This window comes from Neofelis nebulosa, chromosome 13, assembly GCF_028018385.1.
Source record: "Neofelis nebulosa isolate mNeoNeb1 chromosome 13, mNeoNeb1.pri, whole genome shotgun sequence".
Classification (NCBI taxonomy): domain Eukaryota; kingdom Metazoa; phylum Chordata; class Mammalia; order Carnivora; family Felidae; genus Neofelis; species Neofelis nebulosa.
In genome coordinates this window covers 24082512-24103776 of record NC_080794.1, presented here as the reverse complement: position 1 = coordinate 24103776, position 21265 = coordinate 24082512, and the positions used below count along the sequence as shown (strand labels likewise).

General features: G+C 47.9%; 1 protein-coding gene across 1 annotated transcript in view; it reads right to left on the bottom strand.

Annotated features, from left to right (window-relative positions):
- Window positions 1–11809, bottom strand: part of LOC131492412 (liprin-alpha-1-like) — a 29906-nt gene extending 18097 nt beyond the window's left edge. The window contains 4 exon segments of the mRNA XM_058696038.1: window positions 24–188; window positions 460–561; window positions 10270–10362; window positions 11703–11809. Coding sequence (XP_058552021.1) covers window positions 24–188; window positions 460–561; window positions 10270–10326 — 324 coding nt within the window. The 5' untranslated portion in view covers window positions 10327–10362; window positions 11703–11809.
- Between the last annotated feature and the right edge of the window lie 9456 nt (window positions 11810–21265).

Sequence of the window (21265 nt, the reverse complement as noted above, 5' to 3'; positions counted from 1 at the left end):
AGAACCGCCATGGCAAGGCACACCATTTCATCCTCCGTTTTGTCGTTGTCCAATATGGAGTTCAGGACCTTGAGCACCTCCACCTCACTGGACACGCCGGCCTGAGTCTTCGCCTGTCGCCTCACCAATGTTCTCCTGAGAGATCTCTCGTGTCTGCAGATTAGGAACTCCAAGTGTTCCAGGAGCACCTAGCGGGAGAGGCAAAAGGAAAAGCGTGTTTCAAGAACAACTTCAATTCCGGGCCTCAAGTTCACCAAATGCAAAACCAAGTCTGAATCCCTTCAATTCAGTGCCCAGGTAGGGAGCCATCCCCTCGAATGTGTTAAAATAGCCTCACTCCTCCTCACGGATCAAACAAGGTTTGAGAACAATAGGTCCCAGCCAAATCCATGGGGACATGTAGACAAGGGGAGTGAATGGTGTCCTGTGTTGAAAGACCCTGGCAGTGCACCTACTGACCCTGGTGTTGTTTCTCTCCGCCTTCAGGTTGGCGATCTCCTCCTCTCTCTGCACGAGCTGCTCCCTGCAGGTGTGGAGCTCTGCAGCGAGAGCTGCACACTCCTGGGGTCGGAGAGGGGACAAAAGTGGAGAGACACAGGGGGTCTTTACCAGAGCACACCAGGCCTCCGTGGCCCTCCAGAGTCCCAGCACCCACTACCCTCAAGTAGCATCACACACACCAGTCCCCTCCTCACCACCCACAGGAGTCCCGGGGATTTTCGGAGGGACAGACACTCAAGGGGACAGACGTTTTCAGGTGCCTGGCAGGTCTAGGACTCAGGAGCTCTGCTGACTCGGGAGCAACAGGCCAAGAAGCCTGCTGCCCATCCCCAGCCTCTGGCCTCGTCTGGCAAGCAGGCTTGTGGAGCGGCAGCGGGGAAAGGCTGACGGTACTCAAAAGCTGCTGTCTTAGCCTGGGCCCCTGTCTCAGTCAAGTCAACCATACCAAATGGGCTTTTCAAAAATGATGGTAGGACTCTTGTCGATAGGGAGAATTTAAGACTTATTTCTTTAGTCAAGCAGGAAATATTATGGATGAAGGGTCTCTGAGGAGAGTGATGCCAGGGCCCACCACCCCACATGGGGTTTCTCTCCCGCCAATACCGAGCGCCCGCCCAGGACATGGCGTACAGATGGGCTCCAAGGAGGTGGACGCACACTCTCCAGTCAGTCGAGCGCAGAGCCTGGTGCAAGGCTCAATCCGTGAACCACGACATCATGACCTGAGCTAAACCAAGAGTCAGACGTTTAACGCCCGGAGACACCCAGGCGCCCCAGAGCTTTTGTCTCTGTAGGACAAATGAGGGGATAAAGGTTCGCTTAAAAACTGACATTCCAAATAAAGAGAGTGGTTTATTTCAGCCATTCTAGAAAATCCAAGGACAAACTGGTGACATACTTCAAGTTCCTTCATAAATTAACCCTTTCCAAATCAACGGGAATGTTACCACAGAACTGAACACGTTCCTTGCAATCTGATTTGACAAGGTGAACCCACAGACGCCTATCTGATCCTTGATGTAGGACTGTGCAGGCCCATTTTTATGTGGCGATTTTTGTTCCAATAAATACATTGGAAACTTTTCTGGAGATGTGTGACATTTGGAAAGACTGGCAGATGAGCTGAGCAGCTACGAAATATCAAAGATAGTAAGTAAAAGGGAGGCCACGGGTGCATGAAATAAACGCAGATACTAGGCTATTATAGCATTTCCTATCCGAAAACATACACAAACCTACTCTAACAAGATAAAACGTATCATTTTGCACACAGAAACTGACCGTACCTACCTGGTGCCATCTGCAGTCAAGAGAAAGGCAAACAAATGTGGAGACACAGGATTAAGTCCTAACTGCATAACACGAGCTGTAGCAGACGCTGTCCTCTGGGGGAAGTGTGCACCACTTCCTGTTGCTATTGAGGTCAACTCAAGTGTTGCACGAATCTGCTATCAGCTCTTGGTAAGCACTTCCTTTCTCCAGTAAATCAAGCACCAGAAGAAAAGTGATTTCTCAGGGTTCCTGCGTCATTTTCACCCTGTTAAGGGCAATGCCACGAACCTTATTTACACCTTGGGACCCGTTTGAAGTGTCCCCAGGGATGCTGGACGTGCTCCCGCGATGTAGAGAAGGCTCATGGTATGACAAGAAAAGGCTGAATGGCCTGACATGTACTGAGGTCCACAGCTGCAGCTGCCAGCCGGCCTGCGTGAGGACCATGGAGGCACAAGGAAAGGGGAATTCTCGAAGCTCTCGCTGCGGCTACCCCAGCACATGCAAAAACCTGGTGCTATGTGTGAGACATCTTTGTGTCTCGTGTGGAAGATGTGGCATTTCTGTGGATGTAGGACTGCTGTGAGATGGGCACACCTGCAGACTCAACTCAAACTGCAAGACAAGTGAAGACCTGATTATCATGACGTAAGGCAGAAGGAAGGGAAGGATCGAAAACTGGCACATTTCAATGCAGGCACAGGATATCTTGGTGAATTTAGAAAGGGGTTTGGCTTTTCAAATGGTCATGATGATAGGAGAAGCAGCTTCTACCACGAAGAGGAAGCACACGGTTTCCCAGACGCCCCAGAGAAGATTGCAGAGAAGCAGGAACCACCATCCACCGCATGTCAACCACTCCAAGACAAAAAGGGAAAACCCAAGAAAATCAGTTGAGGAGACCATGGCTGCTTGCACAGGTTTTTCACGCAGAAGGAGATGCCCTGTCGGGGGGAAAATGCCACAAACGACATTTATTCACGAGAAAGACAAGTGAGCACCAAGATGTTGGGTAGGAAGGGGTGAAGCAGCTACCGACTGAGCGGACACAGGCGGGGGTGTGATCAGGGCGGCTGGCCCTGTGTAGGAAGCTCACCCCAGGGTCCTGAAGGCAACAAGTGCCAGTGGCCAGTGGTCTGGCTGCACAACCAGAGCCCTTGCCCTGGACCAGTTCCATCCCGGCTCTGTCCCTCAACTCAGGAAGTACGCTGAAAGCAAGGGACTGTCCTCTAAAGTTCTTTGGCATTGGACAATGTCCTGGCCACCCAGAACCCCACGGGTCACCACCAAACGTGTCTTGGCGGCTCACTCGCTCCGGAGCGCAGCGGGTCTAAGTCAGCCTGCAGACCAGGGGCCACGAGGACCTGTGAGGCTCATGACACAGGCACTTGACAAGAAGGACAGTCAATGCTACCAAAGAGAACCGCCACAGAGGGAACGTTATGAAAGTCTGGAAGATGCCAAGGGACGTTACAAAAAACTCTGGGAAAACCATCAAGCCCTGCCATAGCCAGCCCGTCACCACAAAGCCTGCCCTGGGCAGGCACCTGACAGGGGAGGAGGGCGGCCATGGCGGTGGGGATAGGGAGCTGGGAGGCTGACACCATCACCACTCCATGGACGCTGGCTGAGCGTGCGCAAACCGGATGGTCATTTTAGAAGAATGACGGGTACTAGGCAAGGACTACTGGGTTTTGTTTTCTCTTGTAACAAATGCTGATGACCAAAATGTTTACTATGACTTCTCAGTCTTCCCTGGCTTGCTCTTATACATGTGAGTAGCCTGCTAATCAACACATCATGAACTAGGAAAAATGAATTCAATTTGAAGCATGTTTGAAGGCATCAAGGAGACCCTGAGGCAGTCACAACTGGAAGGACTGAGACCCCAACAAAAGGGAAGCCCGCTGAGCCAACTCTAATGTTCAGAGTCCTCTTTCTCCCTCAAGACATGTGAGGATTCTGAATTTCCTCAGGGATTGCAGGCAATATACCAACGAGCTGCAAAGGAAACCTAACAGAAAGGCAAGCAGAAAGTCGCAGCTAACCGAGCTCTGGACAGCACAGGGAGGCACAGAAAATGAGCCCGGCACTCGGCAAGCACTGCCTGAGAAGCTGACCCTTCCATCATCTCATTGTGCTGTGGAGGAAATAACTGGGCTTTGGGACCTAGCATCAAGGACGGGTCCTTGGAAATACTCCAGGCCTCCAAATGGAGACCCTGGAGGTCTACACGGGGGTGGGGGACAGCGTGAGCCCAGCTCACACTGCACCTTACAAAGACTGAGCCCCAGTCTCAACTCACTCACGCCTGAGTGGGACCAATAACCGCCACACTCGGGGTGTGTGGGATGAAATGCTGAAGGAATAAAAGCACATGAAGAGCCTCTATGCTTCTCCATACAGTCCAGCACAAAAATAAAAACAAAGAAGAAATGAAAAGACAAGATAAGGCAAGACCAAAAAATACAGAAAAGAACAGAAAAGAAAAAAAATGAAAAAAGAAAAGAAAAAGGAAGAAAAGAAAAGAAAGGAAAAGAAAAGAAAAAAGAAGAAAAGAAAAGAAAAGAAAAGAAAAAAATGGAAAGGAAAGGAAAGGCAAGGAAATGAAAGGAAAGGAAAGGAAAGGAGATGATAGGAAAGGCAAGGCAAGGCAAGACAAGGCAAGCCAAGGCAAGGCAAGGCAAGGCAAGGAAAGGCAAGGAAAGGAAGGGAAAGGCAAGGCAAAGCAAGGCAAAGCAAGGCAAGGAAATGAAAGGAATGCCTGGGTGGCTCAGTCGGGGAAGCATCCCACTTTGGTTCATGTCATGATCTGACGCTTTATGGTTTGAGTCCCGCGTCAGGCTCTGTGGTGATAGTCAAGAGCCTGGACCATGCTTTGGATTCCGTGTCTCCCACTTTGTCTCCCCCTCCCCTGCTCAAGTTTTGTGTCTACCTCTCTCTCCCTCTCAAAAGTAAATTATATTAACAAAAAAAATTCTTTTAATAAGAAAAGGAAAGAAACAAACAAGCAAACAAAAAAAGAGACACACCTGGATAGCTCAGTCTACTCGTTTAAGTGACCAACACTTGGTTTCGGCTCACGTTTGTGAGTTTGAGCCCTGGGTTGGGTTCTCTACTGACAGAAAAGAGCGTCTGCTCAACAGTGTCTCTCTCTCCCCCATCCTCTACCCCCACCCCTGCTCTCACTTTCTTTCTCCCTCAAAATAAATAGATAAACATTAAAAAAAAAAAGGTTTTACATCATATCGACCCAAAGAAGAAAGAAGAGAAACAGACCAAGAGGAGACACATAGACTGGAGTGATTGGATGCAAAAGTCAACTGTCCAAAAACCATTCTTGACAAATGGGAAATTTTCAGAGACTCAAAACAGATTCTCAAACTGCAAATTATCGGAGCTAAAATTACGATCTCCAGGTGCCTGAGTGGCTTAGTTGGTTAAGCATCTGACTTTAGCTCAGGTCATGATCTCATGATTCGGGAGTTTGAGCCCCGCGTTGGGCTCTGTGCTGACAGTGCAGAGCCTAGAGCCTGCTTCGGCATCTATGTCTCCCTCTCTCTCTGTTCTTCCCTTGCTCCCACTCTATCTAGCTCTCCAACATAATTAAAAGACTAAAAAATCTTGTTAATGGCATTAAGAACTCAGTCCGTGGGCTTCACATCAGACTAGACACAGGTGAATAGCCTCAGTGAACTGAAAGATAGGTAGGTAAAAATATATCTAGACCATACACAGAGAAAACGTCAAGAAAATACACAAGCCCAAAAGACACAGAAGATATGGTACAAAGGTCCAATAGGAGCCCACAAAGTAGAGGAAACACAGAATGGGTAGTACCACTTCACTACAAAGATAAGAATCAAAACTGATAAAAGAACCAAGAGAGTGACTCCACAAGGAACACCTCAGGCAAAAAGATGTTAACAGTCTTGAGAGGACAAAGAGACCGCCTTCCATGGGACAACAACAACACTACCAGCTGACTCTTCAAGAAAAGCAAATGAAGCCAGATGATGGATTGGCATGTATGAAAGGTGAACTAAAATAGCCACCAACCTGGAAGTCTTTACCTAACAGAAACATTCTTCACAGTGAAGGCAAAGTAAAGATGTTTTTCAGGCAAAACAGAAGCAAAAACAAAAATAAAAACTGAACAACAAACAAAAACAACACACACACACATACACACACACACACGCACACACAAAAACCATGACTACACATCAACTACAGACACAAACTAAAATCAATATTAAAGCAGCTTGTTGCAGAAAAGAAATGTAGTCTCTGAAAGAAATATGAAAAAACAAGGCTTGCAGAACAACATCACAACAGAAAGGGTAACTATGAGAACAAAACTTAACAAGCATTAAGTGCACGAAACAATGACAACAATGCCAAATCCATCTAAAACGTAAAAATATCACCCAACAAAAGGTGAAGAGGAGTTCAGTCTGGTTCAAGTGTCAAAGAAAAGAGCAGGGGCGCCTGGGTAGCTCAGTCAGTTGAGTGTCCGACTTTGGCTCAGGTCAAGATCTCACGGTGTGTGAGTTGGAGACCCGTGTCAGACTCTGTGCTGATGACTCAGAGCCTGGAACCCGCTTCACATTCTGTGTCTTCCTTTCTGCTCTGCCCCTCACCCGATTGTATTATGTCTCTCTCAAAAAACAAATAAATCTTAAAAAAAAAGAAAAGATAAAAGGAGAGAGCAGTGTCAGGGAAGCAGTACAAGTCCTGAATCAGGCAGGGGTCAGTTTAAAATGCACCTGAAATAGATATACATTCCAGAAATAGAAATAGATACATTCTATTTCTGAAATAGATAGAAATAGATACACTCCAATTAACCTAACAGATCAATGTACAATTAAAAACTCCTTCCTGCTTCTAAACGAAGGCTAGAGACCAAAGGAAGACAGAACAGCTGGGACAAAGAAGAAACTAATAATACGGTACGTGTAAACTAACATATCAGTCATTACATGTGCACAAATACTGCAAGCAAAAGGTTGACTCTCAAATGCGTTAGAAGGAAACTTACCATACCCTGGTCACAAAGGTATACCTTAAAACGTAAGATCACAGACAGGTGGAAGTAAAAGATCCCCAGACAAACTCTACCGAACAGAAAACTGATGTGGCCACCAGGACCCTCCAATAAAGTAACCTCTACAGCAAAAAGCTCTACTAGAGACAAAGAGGAACATTTCGCGATGGAAGTTCCATCTACCAAGAGAACAAAACTTCTAAACTTGCATAGACCTAATAACGCCATCTCAAAATACAGAAAAATTGACAAACATAGAAAAGGAAAAAGAGCCACATCCATAAGCACGATGGGAGACTTGACGATACATCTCTCAGTATCTGACAGAACTGACGACAACAGAAAACTCAAGGCAGTGTGACGGGGCTGTCCAATATGGGGTCACGTGCTTTATTGCAAGTACTTGAACCGCGGCTCCTCAAAGTGCGACGTGTGCAAAGTATAAAATGCACACCACATTTTAAAGACAACGTGAAAAAAGAGAATTCAAAATCATATATAATTTTTTCTCACACCGGCTATACACTGAAATGATATTTTGGATATACCTGTTAGTTATATTATTAAACTCATTCTCGCCTATTCCTTACTTGGTTTCAAGTGGTTACTAAAATCTGAATTCTGTCATTAACAAACTTCATCTAACCTATAAATAGAGACTACTGCATTCCCCCAATACACATTATTTTCACGTGCCCAAGGAACAGTTCATGAAAACGAATATATGCCAGGCCATTAGGAAAGTCAGCTCATCACAAAGGACTGAAATACTGCAGGGCATATTGACGGATACCATTAGATTCACTGTTCATTTCCCGCAACAATTCATCACGCCCAAAGTGATGGGAGAAAGACAGGGAGACTTCCGGTGATGACCAGTCATGGGCGGCTGAGAGAGCACCGTCACCCCTGCCACCACAGGAGGACAGGGAGAAGCAGGCTGTCGATGAACCAGGAAGCTGACTCTCCCCTGACTCGGAATCTGCAGATGCCTTGATCTTGAGAACTTCCCAGTCTCCTCAACTGTAGGAAAGAAGTTTCTGTTTCTTATTAGGCAGCCAGTCTATGGTATTTTGTTACAACCACCCCAAAACACTGAGACAGATACCTTCATGGAATTAAGCTAGAAATCCGCACAAAGAGAACGAGAAAATCCCCCGAAACATCAAGATGTGTTATGCTCCTAAACATTGTGATGAATTAAGAAAAAGATGCCACAATGAAAGTTAGGAAATAGTTTCACATAAAAGATAATAAACATTTGGCTTATCAAAACTTGTGAGATCAGGAAAGGTGTGCTTAAAGGGAGACTCATAGCTTTAGAATACATATATCATAGGATAGCTCAGTTGCTTGGTGACCAACTCTTGATTTTGGCTCAGGGTATGATCCCACGGCCACAAGATCGATCCCCAGCCTGGCTCCACACGGAGTGAGGAGCCTGCTCGAGACTCTTTCTCTTTCTCTGTCTCTCTCTCTCTCTCCCTCTGACCCTCTGCCCTGCTCATGCTCTCCTTCTGAAATGAATCAACACACTAATAAGCAAGTAAATACAATACACATACTGGAAAGGAACAAAGGCTAAAAATCAAATGAAGGATTTAGTTCAAGAACTACCAGATGGGACAGCAAACAATCACCAAGTAGATGGAAAACAAAAGGGCAGAAATCAGTGCTGCAGGAAACAAATAGTAAATGACAGAAATCAAAAAAGCCCAAGTTGGTTCTATGAAAAAGAAACAAAGCACAAAGTACCAATATCAAGAAGTTCTAAAGCAAATATCACACCAGATGCTGCAGATAGGGGGGTTTTAGAAACCAGTTGAAACTTATTCCTTGGAAAGTCTGGGAGGTCTGAGCAAACTCCTAGAAAACAAAATGCCTTATCTAAATAGACACAAGAAGATATGGGAAATCAGAAAATTCCTATTTCCACTTAAGAAAGGAATCTGCAATGAAAACCCTTCTCACAAGGAAAACCCTACACCAGCTGTTGGCCTAGCACTTCTTCCCAAAAGAAAAGAACACATACAAAAACTCTTCTGGGAAAGCACAAGGAGTGCTTCTTCCTACGTTGTTTTAGGAGGCCAGCACGACCTTAAACCCAAACCCCAGCAAGGACGGCACAAGAGGGTGCAAGGGAACACCCACCTCTCTCTTGAATACACATGCAAGAATCTAAAGCACACTTTTTACAAATGGAATCCAGTGCAAAGAGAATGCATAGACATCAGGTTTGGATTAATCTAGAAGGGCAAAAGTTGTTTTCAGTTAAACCACAACATTACACAAATCACTTGTCCCCAAAGATGCACAAAACACATTTCAGAAAATTTAGTATTATTATTTCTTTGATGATTGTTAAAAAATCAGAGCAAACTAAAAACAGAGGAGAATTTTCATGTTTTGATACAACTATCTACCAGTAATTCCACGGTAAGTGTCACATGTAGTGGTAAAATACTGAACTCTTTGGGACACCTGCGTGGCTTCTAGTCGGTGAAGCGTCTGACTCTTGATTTCAGCTCAGGCCATGATCTCACGGTTCATGAGTTCAAGCCTGGCATCAGACTCTGCTGACAGTGCGGAGTCTGCTTGGGATCCACTCGCTTTCCCCCCTCCAACTCCCCTTCCCATGCATGCTCTCTAAATCAATAAAGAAAGAAAGAAACTTTAAAAAATATTAAGTATACAAAAAATTATGAAACCCTTCTCTCTCGTATCTGGGAGGAGACAAGGACACCTACTCTCACCACTTCCCTTCAACACAGTACTGGAGGCCCTAGCCAATCCAAGGCAAGAAACATACAAATGGTTATACTATTGGATAGAAACCAAAGAAACTTACCACAAGGCAACACAGAGAACGTAAGGCAGACGTACACAAGAATGTGAAAAGCTGTGCCATTCACAGATGTATTTCACACACATAGAAAGAACTCATTCTAATCAACAAAAACCAAAACACACAACCTAATCACAAAGTGGCTTCCAAAAGGCAATTATTTCTCAAAAGAAACATGTAAGTGGCCAAGACACACACAGGGGCGTGTCCCACGAACACACCATACCTCCCAGCACCTGAGCCCCAGCAACCAGCTAACACACGAGAAGAGGCAATACCAGGCATCGGCCAGCCCTGAGCTCCCGCACGCTGTTGCTCGTGGGGAACAGACACGTGCCACCACTCACGCCCTGCTCCTCCAAGGCAACCCAATACGATGCATGTGGATCTGCAGGCAGCCTCTGCACAAACCGGAGCAGCCACAGCAGAAACAATAAACCGTGCTGTGCTCACACACTGGGCCTTCGACAGCAGGGGAGGACCAGCACAGCCACACAAGGAAAGCAGGTGCATTGCGCACACACAGCGCTCAAGGGTTGGCTCAACATGAAGCGAAGAACAGGCCAAGGCAATCGCTGGTGAAAGTCAAGACCGTGGTTACCTTTGGGGGACGTTCGGTGGGAGTCAGTAGGAGGTAGGAAGCACGGTAAGGTTCCATTTCTTCATCCAGGTGGTGGTTCCAAGAATGTGTTCGCTGAGTGAAAAATATGGAAGATCAGCTGAAAGTAGTGGCCTAGGATGTTCCAAACGTCCACCGCGTGCCACACAACTAGGCCGCTCTGTGCGGGCAGCTAACCCCCAAGAGAAGCAAGGAAGCCCCACCCATCTGAGTGCAGAGTCAGGAAAGGGCATCCAGAAGCCAGAGGAGCTACCGCCACACCCTAGTCGCCTCCAGCTGTTCATCTGGGGGAGTCCACATCGCCTTCCTAAACATCATTGGCCACAAGACACTGAATGCAGAAGCAGCTGGAACAATAAAGATCTTGCACTAAGCAAATGCCACGCTTCTACACAGTGTTGTCCTGAAAATGTACGTATGTTTTGCACGAAAGGTATGAGTACGTTAATCTGTCCTAATTTATTGTCTTTAAGTGAGTTCATCACATCTGAGATGCTGGGATTTGGTTTGGTTTCCTTAATGTTTGTTTTTGAGAGAGAGAGACGCAGGGCATGTGAAGGGGAGGGGCAGAGGGAGAGGGACACAGAGAATCTGAGACAAGTCCAGGCTGGCAGCTGGCAGCACAGAGCCCCACATGGGGCTCTAAACCATCAACTGTGAGATCACCACCTGAGCCAGAGTCGGACCCTTAACACAGAGAGCCACCCAGGTGCCCGCTTCAATTCTCGGTTTAATCTCACCACAGTAGAGATCCAGAGACACAACCCCCACACTCGAAGGCTCTCTGGGGCCCTCAATAATCCCCTGATGTCCAAGTGTCCCGACACCACCGAGTCTGAGAAACACTGACCAGGGAACAAAGGACACTGTCCCCTTCTTCTCATCAACTTCCCAATTTCTATAGGGTTTCCCCAGCTCACCAGACTCTCTAGGGCCTGGCCCATAGGACGCAAGGGCCTAAGGCGGCCTCTGTTCGTGGCAGCCGCCTCGGGGGACAGAACGTGTGCAGCCTGTGTGGGGTCAGGGGACGGACAAGGCGGGAAGGTCTCCGACAGCCTCTGCGAGGGCGGGCGGCACACTCCTTACAGGACAGCCGCGGCTGAGGCAGGCACCCGGAGAACCTCCCAGAAGCCACTACCTGCAGTGAGAAGGGCCCTTACTGCCTGCCGAGCGGTTAAGCCAGCACTGCCACGGGAGGCACCCCCCACACCATCCCGCCGCCACAGAGCGGCCACCACGACTGACTCACGGGAGCCTGCGGGCGTCCACACGGACAGGCCGGCCTTCCTCCCGAGGGTGGCCAAATGCTGTCCCCCAAGTGAGCAGAACCAGGGCGCCTCGAGCCACCCGGCCTCTCACGGCTGGCACTGTGGCCTCTGCGGAGTCCGAGCGGCACTGGGTCCACCAGAACTCACCTGCCTCGATCGGGACGGTCTTCGGAGAAACAGGGGCCCCAGGGCGACATCTTCGTAGGTGGAAGACTTCTAGCAAGGGAGAACCCGGATGCTCAGAAGGGCACCTCCCTCGCCCTCCACAGCGCATGCGGGCTCCTATCGCCCTCAAGAGCCCGCCGGCCTCCCGCCCACCTCTCCGCCTGGCAAATGCGCTGTGGCGCCAGCACCAACGGAAACTACTGCGTCAGGGAGGAAACACTACCCGGTGGGACGCTGCACCGGCAGAGACTCCTCATCACGCACCCGCCGGAACGCACTCGGGTACAACGTCAGAGGCGAACCCGATCTCAGCTGCGGACCTTGGGCGATGGACACACATCAGCACAGGTTTGGGGCTGTGACAAAGGCATCGCCCTGGCGGGGGTTGCGGATACCTGCTCAGGGGAGAGGCTGTGCCTCAGTAAGAGCAGGAATGTGTGTGAAATCTCTGGAGGATCCTCTCACGTTTGCGAAAACTGCTCTAGAAAACTAGCCAAGAAGCCAAAACCACCCCCAAAAATATGCATGGGCGGGTCTCCGTGCAATCATAACCCAAGTCTGTGCTCTTTCCAAGCCCCTCCCCCACCCCGCTCCTCAGCCACCGACAGGGGCTCGGGAGCCTGTAAGAGCCCCGATGCCGCTGATGGGCCACGTTTGGGCCAGCTTCGGGACACCCTGGGCTACATTGGAGCCTCGCTGCTCCTGATTGTCCATGTTTCCCAAAGCGCGAGACCCCCCACCCCTTGTCGCTTTTGGAGGACACACTGTGTCCCAGCAAAGCAGCAGTGCTGACTGCCCACCCACAGGCACACTCTGATCTGTGTCAGGTGGCATCTCAGTGTGGTTTTGATTTGTAGTCCCCTGATGAGGAGTGACTTTGAGCATCTTTTCTTTTTTCTTGTATTCAATATAATTTATTGTCAAATTGGTTTCCATTCAACACCCAGTGCTCATCCCCACAGGTGCCCTCCTCGATGGCCATCACCCACTTTCCCCTCTCCCCCACCTCCCATCAACCCTCAGTTTGTTCTCAGTATTTCAGAGCCCCTTAGGGTATGCCTCCTTCCCTCTCTGCAACTTGTTTCCCCCTTTCCCCTCCCCTCTGTGAAGTTTCTCAGGATCCACATATGAATGAAAACATATGGTATCTGTCTTTCTCTGCCTGACTTATTTCACTTGGCAGAACACCCTGCAGTTCCTTCCACGTTGCTACAAATGGCCAGATTTCATCTTTTCTCATTGCAAGTAGTATTCCATTGTATATAGAAACCTCATCTTCTTGATCCATTTGTCCATTGACGGGCATTTAGGCTCTTTCCATCATGTGGCTATTGTTGCAAATGCTGCTATAAACACTGGGGTACGAGTCCCCTGTGCATCAGCACTCCTGAATCCCCTGAATTCTAGCAGTGCTATTGCTGCGTCATCGGGTGGATCTTTTTTTAATGTGGTGAGGAACCTCCACACTGTTCCCAGAGTGGCTGCACCAGTTTTTCTTCCCACCAACAATGCCAGAGGGTTCCTGTTTCTCCCCATCCACTTCAGCATCTATAGTGTCCTGATTTGTTCATTTCCGCCACTCTGACCACCGTGTGGTTTTGATTTGTATTTCTCTGATCATGAGTGATGTTGAGTATCTTGTCATGTCTCTTGGCCATCTGGATGTCTTCTTTAGAAAAGTACCTATTCATGTCTTGTGCCCATTTCATCACCCGATTATTTGTTTTCAGGTGTGGAGTTTGGTGAGTTCTTTATAGGTGTTTGGATACTAGCCCTGTGTCTGATACGTCATTTGCAAATATCTTTTCCCATTTCATCTGTTGTCTTTTTGTTTTGTTGCTTGTTTCCTTTGCAGTGCAGAAGGTTTTTATCTTGATGAGGTCCCTACAGCTCATTTTTGCTTTTAATTCCCTTGCCGTTGGAGACGTGTCATGTAAGAAATTGCCACAGCTGAGGTCGGAGAGGTTTTCTCCTGCTTTCTCTTCTCAGCTTTTGATGGTTTCCTGTCTCACATTCAGGTCCTTTATCCATTTTGAGTTTACTTTTGTGTACACTGTAAGAAAGTGGTCTAGTTTCATTCTTCTGCATGTTGCTGTCCAGTTCTCCCAGCACCAGTGGTTAAAGAGTCTGTGTTTTTTTTTTCCATTGGATACTCTTTCGTGCTTTGTGGAGGATTAGTGGGCCATACATTTGTGGGTCTGAATCTGGGTTCTCTATTCTGTTCCATTGGCCTATGTGTCTGTTTGTGTGCCCATACCATACTGTCTTGATGATTACAGGTTTGTAGCAGAGGCTAAAATCTGGGACTCTGATGCCTCCTGCTTTCGTTTCCTTCTTCAATATTACTTTGAATATTTGGGGTCTTTTGTGGTTCCATACACGTTAGCATTATTTGTTCTAGCTTTGGAAAGAATGGTGGCACGATTTTGATGGGGATTGCATTGAATGTGTAGATTGCTTTGGATGGTATTGACATTTTTACAATATTCATTCTTCGAATCCAGGAACATGGAATGTTTTCCCATTTCTTTGTGTCTTCTTCAATTTCCTTCATAACCCTTGTATCGTTTTCAGCACACAGAACTTTTATATCTTTGGATTGGTTCATTAGTATGTTGAGGTTATTGATAGGTATTTTATGGTCCTGGTGCAACTGTGAACATGATCAGTTTCTTTAGTTCTCTTTCTGTTTTGTTTTATTGGTATATTAAAATGCGATGGGTTTCTGTACATTGATATTGTGTTCTGCGACTTTGCTGAATTGATGTATCAGTTCGAGAAGACTTTTTGTGGATTCTGTCAGGTTTTCCAGGTAGAGTATCATGTGGTCTGTGCCGAGTGAACGTTTGACTTCATCTTTGCCATTTTGATGACATGTATTTCATTTTGTTGTCTGATTGCTGCTTCTAGGAATTGCAAAGCTATGTTCAACAACAGTGGTGAGAATGGACATCCCTGTCATGTTCCTGATCACAGGGGGAAAGTTTTCAGTTTATCCCCAGGAGAATTATATTAGCTGCGGACTTGTATCATACATCGCTTCTATGATGTTTACATATGTTCCTTCTATTCTGACTTTCTTGAGGGTTTTTATTAAGAAAGGATGCTGTGTTTTGTCAAATGCTTTTTCTGCCGGTATTGACAGGATCATGTGGTTCTTACCTGTGATTTTCTTAATGTGATGTATCGTATTGATTGATTTCCAAATATTGAACCAGCCCTATAGCCCAGATAGGAATCCTACTTGATCATGGTGAAAAATTCTTTTAATATGCTGTGCGTTTGTTTTGCCAGTATCTTGTTGAAAATTTTTGTAGTCTTATTCATTAGGCATATTATCCTATAGTCGTTTTGTTTTTGTTTTGTTTTTTTTTTTGCTGGGTCTCTGTCTGGTTTGGCAATCAAAGTAAAGCTGGCTTTGTAGAATGTGTCTGGAAGTTTTCCTTCCATTTCTATTCTGTGGAACAGCCTGAGATGGATAGATATTAACTGCTTTAGATGTCTGATGGAATTCCCCAAGGAAGCATGTGGTCCAGAAAATGAGATAAATCTTAGGATGCAATGACTAGGACAACTCCCAGACAAGCTGATGGTCTCAGGAATAAGATATGGATAGATATGAAACACATATGGGTACGGCAAAGGGAAGCCTCCGTCAGCTACCGTGGGAACCCAAAGGCAAGATGCCTGTGTTATTACCTTAGAAATGAGGGAAAGCTTCTGGAGTTCACTGTTTTCCCTTGCCATCCTATCAGTGGATAGTGAAGACAGTCATTCCAAGGTAACAGGCTTGTGCTGTAAGCTAAGCTCAGATGTTTGGAACAGGGCTTGGATGCAGTAGTTCATGAATGGTCTCTTTCTGTGCTAAGCAGGTCCTCGACAATATTGCCCATGGTGAACCAACTGTTCTTCAGAGTGAAAGCATCTTTAATGGCCAGGGAGGGAAACAAGTTGGCTAGCCATCATTTCTTCTACCAGCCACCCAAACACCAAGTACTCTCAGGAAGGCAATCCTTCCTTTGGGATCCAGAAACTGATTGCTCTTGGTTAGCACAGACCAGATTCAGAGTTAGGAGAGGCTGGCCCTCACTATGCAGGGGACAGACTCAGTGCATTACATGAGACTCACGACATGGTTATTGGGTCACGGCCTGGGAGGGGTGCTGAGCGTTCTCGACCCAGGGCGCTTGGACTCCAGATATACTTGGGAGAGAGAGAGTGTCAGCTCCCAGGGCTCAGCCCTCCCTAGAAGCTGGGGGATTGTGCTTCTCCCTCACGTGGGGCGGTGTGTCGTGTAACGAGCATGCCTGGAAGATGCTCTCCTGTGGGTCACCCAGATCAACAGGCTCTCAGGATGGCCCCTTGAGCAACCTCAGCAGCATTAGCAGTAGCCAGGACTCGCTGCACAATGCCCCCCAAAAGAAGGTCATCAGTCTTCAGTGTGCTGCTTGCTAGGCAAGAAACAAAAGGTCCACCCCGGCCACGCTAGTGACAAGACCGCCTGAACAGGTTGGTGTCCCTTGCGTGGCTCTCGCATGCGGGAGGTCTTACTGGCATCGTTCCTCTAGATCCGCAGTCACTCGACCTGCAGACCCCTCCCCCTTTCGGGAGACCTCACGTGGCTGTTGACACCCCCCGCCTCCCATTTCATCACTCTGCTTCCCCACAGCCGCTGAATTGGAGGTTGAAAACCCTCCCAGGGTGCTCTGGGACTCAGCAAATTGGGCGGACAAGCTGATAACCACAATAAACTTTAAAAAATAAGCATTGTGTTATTTGTCATGTGGCTGAGCAGTTCTCAGCGTACCTGGTTTTGAAGCAGTGGTTGTTTGTTCAATGTTCTATATAGCTGCAAATAGGTTATATCTCCTCCACAGTGAACCTGAGGCCCGTATTCAACTATGGTCCCTAGAGGACGTAGAGCATGTATGAAATCTGGAAAGGACCCCCGAGGATTCCCAGTCCACCTTGAGAAGTTGTGCAGGGAGGGCGTGACCCCAGAGCACTTGACTCTGAGCCTGGCTCCTGCACAGATGAGTTTGGGGCTCTGGGGAAGCTACGTAGTAGCATTCCTGTGCTTCTTTTTAATCACTTGTAAATGGGAACAGTGGGAGCACTGCAGTCTCGTGGCTTTTAAGAGTGTCTGCATCTAAATATCCACGAGATACTATGATCACAGAAGCTCCATCTCATTATGTGTAACTGCAGCCCCTGTGAGGACATGGTCAGCAGCATTCAGAAACTGTCATTCATCTGGTGGTCTCTCTGGAGTACTCACTAGGTTGCCCTCCTTTTTCCTTCCCCTGTAGTTTTTGAGTTTCTCTTAAATAAATAGACTCTGACCTTTGCCATCTATTCAGTACCTCTTATTTTTAACTGGTCTTGATTCTGAGAACGAGTAACAGCAGTGGGTTTTGTTTCTTACCAAGCAGCTGAGGCGCTGTGATGCCCGGGATGGGATCCAGAGGAGTGGTGCGGGCATATCTCTCTGGGACTTTCCACTGCAGAGCAGGTCGCATGTGGGTTGAGCGTGTCTCAGAGCTGAGTTAAATGGATGAAGGAGGCAGGCTGAGACCACATCCCAGTGATCCGACAACTGAAAAATAAAAGTGAGCCCTCTTCAACAGAAGAGGTGGTTTGCAGTTTAGCGGGGTGAAGCAGGAGGCGGGCCAAGGGGTGACATTGGAGATGGGACAACGGGATGGGGCCTTGAGCCAGGGAAGAACTCAGTGGGCTCTGTGATACTGGACAGCAGGCAACGCATGTGGCCACTCTTCAGTGCCCTGAGTGCCTGCGAGGTCTGGAGTGGGGTGCCTCACGTCCACACTGGGCCCACAGGGCCCCTTACCGCTAGAGGCCGTTTCCCCTTCAGCCCCCGGACTTGTCCGTTAGTTTCTTTCTGTCTGCCTCAATGTAGTCTCCTTCTCAGAACTCATAATAAGGATCATGACCGGCACGCTGTCAGTTGTAGTTCAGGTGAAATGCCGTTATTTCTGTTACTGCTCACAATTCCGTAGGAACCCTCAGGCTTTTGGTTCCCTGGGAATGGAAATTTGTAGAAACTGTTTAACAGTGGTCTGATTTGAATGTCCCTATGTTTGAAGTGTATAAAAGTGTTTTACACTAACTTGGATAGTTGCCACCTGACTGTATGCAATTTGATACTGAAAGTAGACCTTTTGCTCCTGGGACCATGCTGGGAAAATTCTGTCCCTTAGATGTTGCTGATGTGTTTTCGTTCACATCCTTATACTTTCTGTAATGAAAACACTAAGATTCGTGGTAGCGCCTTCTGGTTCTCCCACCCCACCGCTCCCCGAAATGTGTATTTTTGTAAGTTCAGAGGTAACAAAAAGTGTGGGTTGGCTGCTTTCTGCGTGGAGCCTGCTTTGCGTCATCTTCCTCCTTTCTCTCTGCCCCTTTCTCCTCATACACAGTTGTTCTCTCTCTCTGTCTCTCAAACTCTAAAAACAGGGGCGACTGGGTGGCTCAGTCAGTGAAGCATCTGAGTCTTGGTTTCGGCACAGGCCGTGTTCTCACACTTGGTGAATTTGAGCTTCACATTGGACACAGTGCTGACAGTGGGGAGTTTGCTTAGGATTCTTTCTCCTCCTACCTCTCTGACCCTGTTCTACTCTTGCTGTTTCTGTCTCTTTCAAAAATGAAAAAAAAAACTATAAAAAATAAATAAACAAACCAATTAGCTATTGAGAAACCAATAGTTTCACAGAGATGAGGAGTTTGGTTTCTTTCATTTTTGGTGTTTGACACTGATAGTCTTCAGAAATATTTTTGACATCATAACACATGGACTGCAGCCTGGGAATAGAGCCTGTAAGTTGTATTTTTGGGGTAGCCTGATATCTCACTGCAATCCAGGGCCCTGTGCTCTGGGGGAATGTTTCAGTTATTTATTTGAAAAGACACAAAACGTTGTATTCTCCTTCTACATAACCAGGACTGATTTACTCCCACACCACTACTTAAGACTGTCGTGGTTGCCATAAGAATGAACACATGCTTGTGAGGAGAACAGGGCAAGGGAAAGGGTGCTGTGGGACTGTCCCAGCGTGTGGCACAGTCTACAGCTTAAAGACTATTTGGAAAGCGAAAAGGTAGTCTCTTCTATGGCAGGAAGGTGATTTCACATAGACAGTGGAGCAGGCCCAGTCAGCCCAGGACTCTGCTGACTTGTGCCCGGTCAGGGTCCTGGCACAAGTGTGGCCCTGTCTCCCTTTACCCCCTGGGACTGCCTTCTGGGCAGGGGGCCCGATGGCTGTCAGGAATGTGGGTAAATACCTGTAAACAAAATTGCAGAGCGAGGTCATTTTAAAGGGCTGGTAACTTTAGTATACACTTTTGTTTTTTAATTTCCAATCAGTCTTGATTTCTGGAGGATGACAAAACTTTAGGAAGGCACCTTCTTGGAGAAAACAGTGTAGACCCAAGGACATTTGTGACTTAGCTGCTGGGTCACAGAGACTCTCCCTGCAGACTTCTGGGCCACTTCCTCTCTGTCCTCTATGCAGCCAAAGAAGATGCAGCTGGTCGTCGGTCCGTGACATGCTGACCTGCCCCAGCCCCTCGGCGACGGCGCCACGGGAGGCTCTTTGACTGGAATGTGAACAATGGTGGAGAATGGCCGACTTCGTATGTAACAAGGCTGTGGCACGCTCAGACTTCAATGATCTATGATGACTCCTAACTTCTGCTTATCTGCTTGAATATTAGTGTGCTCTTCCACCTACTACAGCTAGGCATCGTGGGTGTCCTCAGTGCGTTGGCTCTATCAGAGCCTAGTCCTGGGGGCCTGGGCAGCTTGCCTGGAGTGACCCGCAGAACCTGGGAGCTGAGGCCGTGGCAAGCCTGGGCGGGGGGGGACCTGGGCCAGTCCTCCCCCCACCCCTGCCCCACGCCCACCCTGGGCTCCCTGGCACCACAAATCTCAGACGAGCAATCAGGAAGCACTGGGCTCCCACCGCGGGGCAGAGTGCTGGGTGTGCACCCAGGAAGAAGGCGCGAGACCCTGGAAATAATGTAGTGCAACTCTAATAAAGGTCTTAGTGTTCTTATGGAAATCAACTTTTTACATTTGTTTGTGAACAAGTTTAAAGAGTGGACCTCATTCTCCATTTGTAGATTTTCCTTACGTTTTTTATGTTTGTTTATTATTGAGAGACAGAGAGATAGAGCATGAGCATGGGAGGGGCAGAGACAGGAGAAGACACAGATTCCGAAGCAGCCCTCATGAGGCCACCTCAGGAGACTCTGGCACAAGATCCCTCATAGCTCAGGCGACTCTGGGATGGTTCCTTCCCTCCCCGCCACAGAGAGCTTATGGCCATTGGGTCAAGGGATGGACGCCCTGACCCGTGGCCTTGTGTGGAGGGCACAGTTGACAATCGCTGGGATTTCCTCTTCCGGTACTGTCTCTCCTGCCAGGGCCGATGGTTTACTAACTGTGAAGGATACATAGTTACTTTCTGTGGAGTAACACTTCCCTTCTCCTTTCTGTCAGGGCATAGTTAGGTCATTCTGTGTCTTCCTGTTGAGAACCTTTGCTGGTTGATCTTTAGTTTCTGCACTTCCTGGTCCTTAGTGTTAAGTGTGAGGTTTGGAACAACAAAGTGCTTCCCTGCGTTTTACATCTAAGATTCTGTTTTTTTCCCCACCAAAGCTGGGCAAGCCTTCGGCCTCTGAGAGTTTCTGGAAACAGACCAATTCCCCACAGGTACAATAGGTTACACATGGTTTATTAAAACTTGATTTGGTGAATCCAATGATGCTGAAAAAAGAAATGTCAGTTGAGAAACAGACCAAGCACCGAGCAGATGTCCGAGAGATGTGGCCTCTCTGAGAACACGCGTTAGCTATCCTTGGCTGTGCTCCCCCATACTGAATGTTCCGGGGCTTGCAGGCCTTTCCACAGACCCGCCAGGTCCCACCGAATACCCTTGACTCTCCTACCGCTACACACTCCTCCTTGAGGCCACTGTCCCCTCATCACTGCTGACCTTAAGGTCCTTTCTTGTGTGTCACGTCGAGTGTTCTGAATGTAATTGTGACTTCACACTGTCCTCCTCGCCTTTTGCTGGCCGAGTCCTGCCACCTCCCAGGTGGGTGCTCCGTGGTACCGGGAGGGGTCTGTCCCCATGGCCTCTGCAGAGGGGCAGCAGGCACATGCCCAAGAGGGGTTGTTGCCTCCTTCCTGATGATGTGGCTTCACTTGATGGTGTTTCTCAACATCTCTGACGTTCTGCTTTCTCTTACCCCCCTGTCGCTTGAGTCCTCGGTGGGAAGAAGTAGCATGGATTCTGCTGATTCTCCTCCTTGTCTTCCTGCGGCACCTTTCGCCGTCCTGACTTGAGGCCAGCGCTGTGTCCACACCAACCGGTGCGTGGGCAGATTTCAGCGGGAGCAGGGAGGCTCCATCCTGCCCGGCTTCGGTGCTTGCTGGCCCTCGTGCCCTGTCCCTTCTCAGTGGATCTTACCTGACTCCTCTTTTAAGAACATTCATCCGTGTACTCCCCAGCCCCCTCCCTAGG